The sequence below is a fragment of the Nicotiana tabacum genome, chromosome 4 (assembly GCF_000715075.1).
Source record: "Nicotiana tabacum cultivar K326 chromosome 4, ASM71507v2, whole genome shotgun sequence".
In the NCBI taxonomy this organism is placed as follows: domain Eukaryota; kingdom Viridiplantae; phylum Streptophyta; class Magnoliopsida; order Solanales; family Solanaceae; genus Nicotiana; species Nicotiana tabacum.
The window spans coordinates 148,331,773-148,342,072 of record NC_134083.1 but is presented as its reverse complement, the minus strand read 5'-3'; the positions used below and the strand labels follow the sequence as shown (position 1 = coordinate 148,342,072).

General features: G+C 33.6%; 2 protein-coding genes across 4 annotated transcripts in view; both read right to left on the bottom strand.

Moving 5' to 3' along the window:
* Positions 1 to 343: 343 nt before the first annotated feature.
* Positions 344 to 7,211, bottom strand: LOC107795207 (long chain base biosynthesis protein 1). 2 transcript variants are annotated; one of them, XM_016617790.2, is made up of 13 exons: positions 6,946 to 7,211; positions 4,837 to 4,954; positions 4,505 to 4,599; positions 3,505 to 3,596; positions 2,623 to 2,716; positions 2,473 to 2,545; positions 2,237 to 2,369; positions 1,754 to 1,928; positions 1,486 to 1,626; positions 1,301 to 1,396; positions 1,046 to 1,187; positions 848 to 975; positions 344 to 739 (listed from the first exon to the last, which is right to left on the bottom strand). In XM_016617790.2, the coding sequence occupies exons 2-13, from the start codon at positions 4,949 to 4,951 to the stop codon at positions 563 to 565; spliced, it is 1,461 nt and encodes a 486-aa protein (XP_016473276.1). In that variant the 5' UTR covers positions 4,952 to 4,954; positions 6,946 to 7,211; the 3' UTR covers positions 344 to 562. The 2 variants fall into 2 exon arrangements, with proteins under 2 accessions (XP_016473276.1, XP_016473277.1); XM_016617791.2 differs by lacking the exon at positions 6,946 to 7,211 and adding an exon at positions 5,477 to 5,614.
* A 2,069-nt stretch (positions 7,212 to 9,280) lies between these two features.
* The window catches only part of LOC107795206 (uncharacterized), a 38,290-nt gene continuing 37,270 nt past the window's right edge, over positions 9,281 to 10,300 (bottom strand). For both annotated transcript variants that reach the window (XM_016617788.2, XM_016617789.2), the window contains exon 13: positions 9,281 to 9,692. The gene's annotated coding sequence lies outside the window, so the exon portion shown is untranslated. The remainder of the gene's footprint in view (positions 9,693 to 10,300) is intronic.

Below are 10,300 nucleotides of genomic sequence, written 5' to 3'. Positions count from 1 at the left end.
AAACACCGAAAAACATTTTTCATAAAAACATTTTAATAAAATAAGTCATTTTCCATAATTATGCTTCAGTAAAGGCCATATGATATTTACTCAATATTTCCAAAATATTAGCCCTTTACTTCCTCTATACGATAAGATAGCTATAAAAATTTGAGATTAATCACTTCTAGAATCTAGACCAAAAAGATACTGTATATCTTAACAATACAATAAGAAATAACATGTCTATACAGTCAACTACAAGATCCCAACATTCTATCCTCTTCTATTTTCTTTATAATCGGTAAGAAAGGGAGATTTAAAAAAAAAAAAAAAGATTAACACAGCTACAGGAAGCACAATATTAATCAAGAGAACTGACTTTTCAGGCCTTGTAGCCTTGCAACATTGCAACCTCAAGAAGTAAATCTTGATCTATCTAATATATTATAGTTGACATGCAAAGTCTAATGGACATAAAAAGTTAAAAAAGAATGTTCACCTATTTGAATACTAGAATACTTCTGCCCTATTTTCGCTTCAGCTCACATATCAGACACTTAAAAGACGATGAACCTCACTTCTAGCTCTGATCGGTCAATAGTGAAGCTGCGACTCTCTTCAACGATTCACTAGCTTTCTTCATATCAGATTCTGAGTGCCCTGCTGAGACAAACAATCGAAGCCCAACTGGCAACTTACATTTATCAAGTGTCGATCTCTTTGAAGTGACAACAAAAACAGAATCTTCCTTCAATACCTGCCAAATGACAATATTTTGTGGAGAATCTATTAGGATGTGTATGAGAATAAGAATAAGAAGAAAACACGGCTACAACTTGAAAGTTGAACACAGATTATGACTTACACGATCCGCGATATCTTCTAGCAGTTTTAGGTCACTGTTTGTGGAACCCATGGACTTGTTTAGTCTTAGAAAAACTATGGGAGAGAGTGGATCACTCGCTATTTCCAGCCCTTTAATATCTGATAGACCTGCAACCACACAAGGTAATAAGTTGATATCTTCCAGCAACCACTGATTACTTTGTGTAAGGGAAAATACCTTTAAACAGTATCTTAATGTTTTCCCTCAATTTTGTGATAAGGTCAGGATTTACTTCCAGGATATCAAAAGCTTTGATTGCAGCACTTGCTAGATATGGAGGCAGAGAAGCAGAAAACACGTAACCAGAACTACTGAGGCGCTGCCAAACAAAAGAAAACCGGCTTAATCGGGAAAAATAAACAGGAGACAGTGACAAGATTTTTTTTTTGGAAGAGAAGGGAAGTGTGACTATACCAATCACATTTTTAGTACCTGGTGTTCAATGACTCTTGTACTCCCGGTGCAAAATCCTCCCTCTGTGGCCAATGCATGTCCCATGGAAGCAGTAATGATATCTATCTTGTCGACCTGCAAAAAGGATAACCTGATTAAGGTTATACATACAGAAAATACAAATCCAGAATAATACAAGACGGCTATCAATTGAGTGGCATTACCGGAACATTGTAATGTTCTGTTAGACCTTTACCGGAACTGCCAAGCACACCCAAGGAATTGCTTTCATCCAACAATACCCGGAATCTGTAGTTTTCCTTCAGTTTGATGATTTCATCCAATGGAGCGACTTGACCAGAATTCTAGATGTTGAAGAAACAAATGAAATTAAAGAATAATCTTCTTAGTGAATTGAGAAGAGGTGATCATGGTCCAGGCAGTTCTACGACATACAGCTTTGACACAACTAAATAATAAAAAAGAAGATACCTGATACACTGCTTCAACAACAATATATCGCCTAAGTTTTTTAGCTCGCTTGTTTTCTTGAGTGACTTTCTCCAATGTATTTCTCAAGGACTCCATATCATTGTGCTTGAAGTATATGATTGTACTTCTAGAGAGCTGAAGTCCATTTTGTATTCCCCAATGCACACCTTCATCCCTAAGCAAGCAAAAGTCATGGTTGAAAATGAGAATTAATTCATGAAATGCTAATATGTTTCATTTTACTCTACAGACTGGTTCCTCCATAATCCCTTTCTCCTACCCCCAATAAAAGATATTTCATCCTCTGTAAGGATATATCTATTCTACAGCCTGGTTCCTCCATAATCCCTTCCTCCTACTCCAAGAAAAGATACTTCATACTGTATGAGGATGTATCTATTCTACAGCCTGAGCTCATCTTTAAAAAAAAAGAAAAATTGAAGAAAATACCTATGATCAACGTGCAAAGAATGATGAACTTACGCAACAATGACATCTCCCTTCTTGCAAAATGCTGGAATTGCACTGAACATGGTAGAAAGTCCATAAGAGTAGAGTATAGAATCAGGAGTTCCAAGAAACTTGGCTATCCTGGCCTCACAATCAAGGTGAACATCTGTATGAAATAAAGAATGATAAGGTTGGGCGAGAAAGAGGAAGGTTGGAAATAGAGCAGAAGAAAATTAACTCTCCCTATTTATGAATATCACAAATTATACCAATTGTTCCATAGAATCCACGAGGACCACAAGAACCTACTCCATATTTCTCCAATGCCCTGGTGCATGTCTCCTGATATACGACATCAGGCAATGATAACCTTGAACCAAATTACAATTCAAAATGTTCAAGAGAGAAGGGTTTCTTACGAGTAACTTTTCATTTCCTAATAATCCGAGGTAATTGGCTGAAGTAAAATTTACTACTTCCTTGCCATTAACAGTTGTATGAGGACCTGCAGCGCTGCATTAATAAAACTTGTAAGCAATTAGATAAACGAGAGAACGCAAGCAAATAGAAACTACAACCATAGAAATATGGGGGTTTCATAAACTTGACTTACAACTTTTATAGCCTGAGTAAGCTCGAGTAGAAGAAGCAAATAAGCTAATCTCGCTCCAAATTTGCATATGTTTTAACTTTTTGTACTGATTTGCATCCTCCTAGATGCTTATCGAATGAAATAGGAGGTACAGGAGTTATTAACTTTTTGTACTGATTAAAATAACAAGCCAAACCTGCATATATTCTCTTTTTAATTCTAAAAACCAAAAAGGGCATAGGTAGATGTGTTACACAATTAGCGCTTATCTAGATTTTTCTCCTCTTGTGAACTCAGGTTCAGTGGCTCTTTTCTAGTATCCCAATCAACTCATTGAGTTCCATCCCTTTGGGTCTCGTCCTCTTTGACCTAAAAAGTTTGAGCCCAAATCCTTAATAAGAGGAACCAAAGCCTTAAATCAATTCTCAAAGTTCTCTGAATACCCTCGTTGATGTTCTAACGTAATTCTTAGGACCAGTCAGGATCAACAGACCATAAGAAAAAGGGATTCCTCTATGTGGCTCCCAAAGTCAGTGGCATGGCATTTGAATTAGTTCCTATATTCTTTGGCTGGTTTCTATCACTTAAGCGAGAATAGAATCTTACAGTGGTAAAAGGCATAATTAGACAAATGTGCAGAATACTGACTTGTCTAACGAGAATGTATATGCTTCGTTTTTCAAATGAAAAAAAGAGAGAGTATTTCCACCTTTCAAGTACTGGAGGCTCCGATTTCATCTCATCTGTAATGGTGGGAATAAGAGGTTCTGGGACCCATTCATCACATAGCTCATCTATTTCCTAAAAACCGAAGCACATACACACGTTCATCAGCTTGAATGTAGCATGTTGCATAGAAGATAGAAAACTTACATACAAATACTGACACGCTATAAACAATAACATATTTTATTTTTAATTTTAACAATCACTTGGGCCAATAAATATCAAAACATTATCAAATAGTACATAAAGTATGGACGGACCCAGCATTAATAGTAACGCCAAGGAAAGACTTGTACACATGTAAGTGAGAAGCCTACCTCCTATCTATGAATACCAAAATGCGGGGATTATATTGGCACCAACCGCTATACAATGGTCAAGATTAAAGATTCCTAAAAAATATAGAATGTTGGAGCTCTTTAATTTTCAAGTTCAAGGTCATTGCCCAAGCACCTTAGAGCTTAGAGCATAGGATGGAGAAAGAAGAGTTGGACATCTTTAAGTTAGGTTCTACTTTGAGAGAGCGTTACAGCAGCAGCTTTTTATGCTATTCTTCTAAGAATGTAAAACTTTTTTAAGTTTATTATCTTTTCTGGCCCACATCAAGCATAGGACTTTCTGCAACTTTTAAAGAGAAGAACTGGCTAAAGTGTGAAACCCTGCCTTGATCACTTTCCAATAAGATAATCATTTAACTACACAAATCAGAAACTGGAAAATGGGAGTGCATCATAAATACAATAATTCTCCTTTTAAGCACATCATCATCTTGGTAATGAGGAAGAGCAATCAAATACCGATTAGAACTTGACCATGGAGGCAATTCTGTTCATATGAATGAGCAAATCAAACAAACAAACAACAACTACTGCGCCTCAGTCCCAAAAAGTATGAGAAAATCAAAGAGAGGGAGCGAGAAAGAACAAAAGATGGACTAACAGAGAAACAAAGATAGAACTGGTGGAATAACACAAGGGACTAACCTTCTTTGTCAATGGTCTTTTAGGTGGTTTATAACTTTTCTGCGATAGTAGGAAAAGGATGACTACAAGGAGAAGACCCTCCACAAATAGATGCCCTGCAGGATCAAGAGTACGTCTTCTCACAAGTCATCATCTAGTTTAACAACCAATAGCAAATTTTTTATGGATAGGTAAAATACCTCCCATCTAGTTTGAAAGCAATAGCATTTTTTTATGGATAGGGAAAATACCTCCCATCTAGTTTAACAACAATAGCAATTTTATGTACAGGGAAAACACCTCCCATCTAGTTTAACAGCAATAGCAATTTTTTTATGGATAGGGAAAATTACCTCCAATGTTAACTCCAAACACCACAGCTCTTGCAAATGGAGCCTCGGATATCCATGTCACCCAATCAGATGCATCTCTCAACGTATTTGTAACAACTGATATTGTTGCATCCATTATCTATATGGAAAAGAAGTTGTTCCATTCACATAATTTTAGGTAATCTATGATACCCCAAAAGTTCATGTATAATCATAAAAGGGACTGGAATTAAGAGACTAAAAGATAAGCATTTAAAGCGCCAGAGAATCAACATTACCCATTTTTAGATAAAATGAGCATTGACCATCAACCATAATGTTGTTATATATCTTTTCACGTTAACAGTTTCACAATAAGTTTCAAAAATGTCGCCAGTCCTATGGTTGTTATGAACAATTAATTATTTTGTTAAAAAAAGTTATACTTAATCATTCCTTTGTGTAACAAAACATAACTAAGGTGTTGGATTGAAGAAAACGATAAGTTAGACGCACACAACTATAAATAATATTATACTATCAGAAATTCATCCAGAAAACAAATTCATTTTCTTGGCTTTGAGGAATTGCATGGTCCTAAAGAACATAAATCATTATCATTTTTTGGCAGGGAAGACAGAATCATATTTGACAGATGAAAACTAGAAATTTTATCCTGTACCTGCTTTATGCTAACAAATGAAAGTTCACAAAATAAGGTGAAACTTCTCTCTCAGTCTTTTTCTTTGTCCAATGTGTCAATTTGCCTACCACACTCAGCATGTCCTTCATATAGCTCATCCCCTATTCTCCCTTAAGCTTTTCAATTATGGAATTATGAAATCAAACAAATTGGACAATTGAGCATACCAAATATGATTGTTGGAATATGATCTAAGCTTAAAAAAAATGTGTGCATTAACAGCATGTAACTCGGATCGAGATGCAATTCCAACTCAGTCAGATCAGAAGACCTCAACCATTTGGCCAAAGCCTGAAAAAAACTAACTTCTCTTTCTTGAATTGTCTTAAAGTACATAAATAAACGTTTGTATAAAAGATAACATATTTGATGGAAGGCTTTTTCTTTACAAGTTATGCAACCAAGGAGAGAGAATTTTTACTTACCTTATCAAAAAAATAAAATAAACTAAAGTATGAAGCATAAGCAAGATGCTTAGCACGAAACTTAAATGCTAAGCATAATCTTAGTACCTTTCCTTTGTTGGATGGTAAAAGTGACCAAGGTTAGACTTGAACCAGACAGGCAGACATAGATTAACTCATTCTTTGAAATAAAATTTTAAACTACACCAAAAAGTATATCTAAATACCAAAATAAGATAAATTAAAGTTAAAATAAAGATAATTTGTCTTTGACTCTTGGAGAGCAAAAAAGGAACAGAAATTATGGGACACAGTGACTAGTTGTTATCTCATGTCCGTTGTAGGTACTCCCTCTGTCTCATATTATCTGTCGTATTTTTTTTTACACGCCCCTTAAGAAACATTAATTAGGAAAGGGGTTAGACTATTATACCCTTATTTATGTCTTAAGATAAAATTTCTGTTCATTGAATATTTATTCTATTTATGTATTATCTCCATCTTCGAGAACAATTATTACTGAGGGTAAAAAAGGAAAAACAATAATCAATTTTGTCTTAGAACTTCTAAAATGACAAATAATTTGATACAACTATATTTAGTAACCACGACTGTTAATATGAGACGGAGGGAGTAACATAAAGAGCTCCTAATTTCTGCAAATAGTTAAATGAAACTCACTTCATCATTTGAATAAAACAATAGAATGGAAATCTGAATTACGTCAATAAATAAATCCAAGCACAAAAATTCCTACTTCGGTTCCTTCCATCAAATCATAGTTCAGATTTGATCCAAAAGATCACAACTTTGATCCAAGATTTTTACATTAAGATCCTCAGAAACTACAATACAGATCAATGAAGACAAAAACTAGGAATTGTTTCAACACTATTGATTAAGAACTACATAGAAGTTTGTATTTTTGCACACAATAAATCTTTATAATACAAAAGAATCGTCAAGAAATTTATAATAACTCAGATTTGAAGATACCCAAATGAAATATTACATTTTTAAAGGAGAATTTCATAAAATACTGACCTGAAAAGAGGGGTTCTTGAAGCTTCAATGGTGTCCTTAAAGATTAGCTTTATTACCCAATTTGCCTCCAAGACTGTGGATTTTGTTTGCAGAATTTTTAATGTTGGATTTGGTTTTTAAATGAGGATTGAATAAATATGAATATAATAATTAGCGATTGATGCAGAAAGGAAAAATACAGATTGGCTTTACATGGATGAGATGACTGTCAAATGTTAGAAACAGATCAGCAGGTCTTACTGGTCAATACAATATTCTAAGGGGTCATTTGGTACCAAACAAGTTATCCGAAATTATAATGATAGAGATAATAATTCGGAGAATAAATTTAATAAATATATTTTTATTCGAAAAAGTTAGATTTATTGGACTAAAAATGGGATATACAATATTCTAAGGGATAATTTAAACATATGTTTGGTGTATAAGATAAGTTGGGATAAACTTTTATTTTTAATTTTAACCTTGGATTATTTAAAAGACTTTGGGGAACCAGCCTTGGAGAATAGAATCTTTGTCATTTTAGTAATTATCTGGGGATTACTTAATCTCCAAACTATTATTTCACCCTCAATGTGAGATAGAATAATACTCAATTGTGAGATTAATTAATCCCAAATTCCAAAGTTCAACCAAACATAAAATATTCTTGCATTTAGTTCTGAAACTATTATCCCTTATCCCACATACTAAACAACCCGTCCTACTATTGAGCTTTGGTGAATTCTTTAATTTTTTCCTTTTTAAATAACGGTGGTATTTAAGATGTTTTGTTAATAAACACTTGCCAGTACCTAATTTCTACATTAAAGATATATTAATTTATTATAATTAAGTCTTAATTAATTAATTATAATTTAATAATAATAATGTATATGAAGATAAATGTGAAGTAAATTTCTTTTTTGCGTTTTTCTAATAAAATATTTATTTATTTCTGGACTATACTTTGGTGGAGTTAAGATATAAACTTTATTTACAACTAAATTCCAATAAAATTTACAAAGGTTAGTACTGCTTAATTTTAATATTTCTCGCTTTGACTTGTACATGAGGCTTGTGATTCGTTTGGTTTGTTTATTTAGTAATTAGTACTCCCTCTGGTCCACAATAAGTGATTTTTGACCTTTTTTTTGTGGTCCCAAATAAGTGATTTTTTCAAATTTTAAGAATGAATTAATTATTTTTTTTCCTACATTGCCCTTGGAGTAAATAATGTTGGAGTATGTGTTAGAGATATTTATGTGAAGAGATAGTAAAGGTTAATATGGTTAATTTCATTGTTAATTAATGTTAAAAGGTGGATTTCTTAATCTGTATAAAAACATCCAAAAAATCACTTATTCTGGACCGGAGGTAGTAGTAAATAACTTTGGGGAACAAGGTGCTGCTACCTTAATAATTAAATAAAAGAAAAAGTTACTATTGTTGATTTCTATATAACAATAGAGTGATACTTAGAACAATTATTGTAACACATATGTCTTTAGGCTAAAGTCGTGCGAGTCTAGGCCCAAAAAAATAATAATATCACTAGTGTGTTAGTTGTAATGATATCGGAGCCACTCGCATGCAACATTGAGTAATGGTGGGCCACACCTCAACGACGACATTGAGTCCCTAAGAGAGGGGTTTATATAACACCAAATAGAGGAGAAATGTTACTTACATAAGGAAGCATGCCTTTTACCCTAATGACGCTGGTGCAAGCCTGAGCCCAAAAATGATAATATTACTAGTGAGTTGGGGTCTTACAATTTAGCCAAGAACTGATTATTTAATCTACCTTTAACCCATCAAATGTCAAGATTTTCATCTTTAATAAATGCCACAAACAAATGGTACATGTTTTTTTCTAACAAAAAATAAATATGCCACTACCAATTTATCCTCGAATCAATTCACTAAGGGACGACCTCTTATACATAATTTCAACGAAATGTTCAGATCATCGACTTAGGTTATCCAAGAAAAAAAATACGTGAAGCAAAAGCCTTCCTATCCAAGTGAACCATTCTTTTCTTGTGGAGTCTAAGAAAAGAATCTGGACGAAAGGCGAAAGATCGGTGTTTTGAGAATTTTCAAAAGATCAAAAATGGTGTACCTTTGGAATTATTGTAAGAGAATTTATGTTGTATTTTGATTATTATGTTTTAATTTCAAAAATAAAACAAAACCAAAGTGTTTGGACAAAAAAAATAACAATTGCAGGCAATGCTTGGAATCGAAGTGCATTTTGACCTTTGATATCCCTTTGCTTGTATGTTATAGAAAACCTATTTCACCGCTTAGTGTAAATGTAACATTCGTGAAGACTTCCTCTTTAAAGCAATAGTAAATTCTCAAAACATCAGATCCTAATCCATGAATTAGAAATTATAATATACTGTTGCATGGTATTTCCAATAAAATCCTACCTCACTGGACTCTTCTAATCATATACATAATGACATTCAACGTAATGATTCCCGGAATAAAATCTTCTCTAAGAATATCATCAAAAGAAAATAAAAAGGTGAAGCATATTTCTAATCACATAAAAATGATGTTAAAGAGAAGGAACGAACGACATGCCAAAGATTGGAAATGAGAAATATATCTACTGATGAATAAAATACAATAATACTGAATCTCAGTCACCACTCATTCTTTCTGACATCAGAACCTGGTACACAAATTCCAGGGGTTGCTTTCTAGCTCAGTACAGTTGTGAAGCCATGCATTTTATCTTCTAGCAATGTGTATACCTATAAGATTCAAAAAGAAAAGTGTTTTAATGCTAATTGCAGAAGAGATTTGCAAAAAATGCCTAAACATAATCGAGTGAATCCCACATCTCCAGACATAATACAACACAGTTGCTGTCTCTAACGAGAATAGCAAAACAAATGCATTCTTGTAATGACGCTTTAGTTCAACTGTAGGTTAGCATTTGCGACATCTAACCGTCCAAAATGAAATACGTGAAAAGTTGGAGGAGAGAAAGGAGAAAATAGAGATAGAACTTATTCGTATACACAATAAATAAACAAAGAAAGCATGAATAAATAAAAGATGATGGTGCACTTATTGCACATTTATTGTGTTGGCACCGAAGACCTTGACTTCTAACAAGATCAAGTTGACTTCAAGGATATAAGGTGCTAAAATTAGGAGTGTCAAACCACGCGTAAATACTTCTTCTTGGAAGATTAGCTCTCAAGATTTGCCAGAATATGTAACTACCTCACCTGTCAAGAACAAGCGTAAGGGTACAAAATGCCCAGAAGTCTTTAAAAGTAACACTCAGATCAATGGCTTTTGAAGGGACCAGAAAAATATTCCTTAGCATATAATCATAATGCTTACGAACATC

Excerpts from the sequence above, each read along its gene's own strand:
- LOC107795207 (XM_016617790.2), bottom strand. The coding sequence starts at position 4,951 with ATGGATGCAACAATATCAGTTGTTACAAATACGTTGAGAGATGCATCT. Across the intron at positions 1,929-2,236 it reads AAGGGAGATGTCATTGTTGC|GGATGAAGGTGTGCATTGGG; the intron begins GTAAGTTCATCA and ends TTGCTTGCTTAG. Across the intron at positions 1,188-1,300 it reads CAAGAGTCATTGAACACCAG|CGCCTCAGTAGTTCTGGTTA; the intron begins GTACTAAAAATG and ends TTTGTTTGGCAG.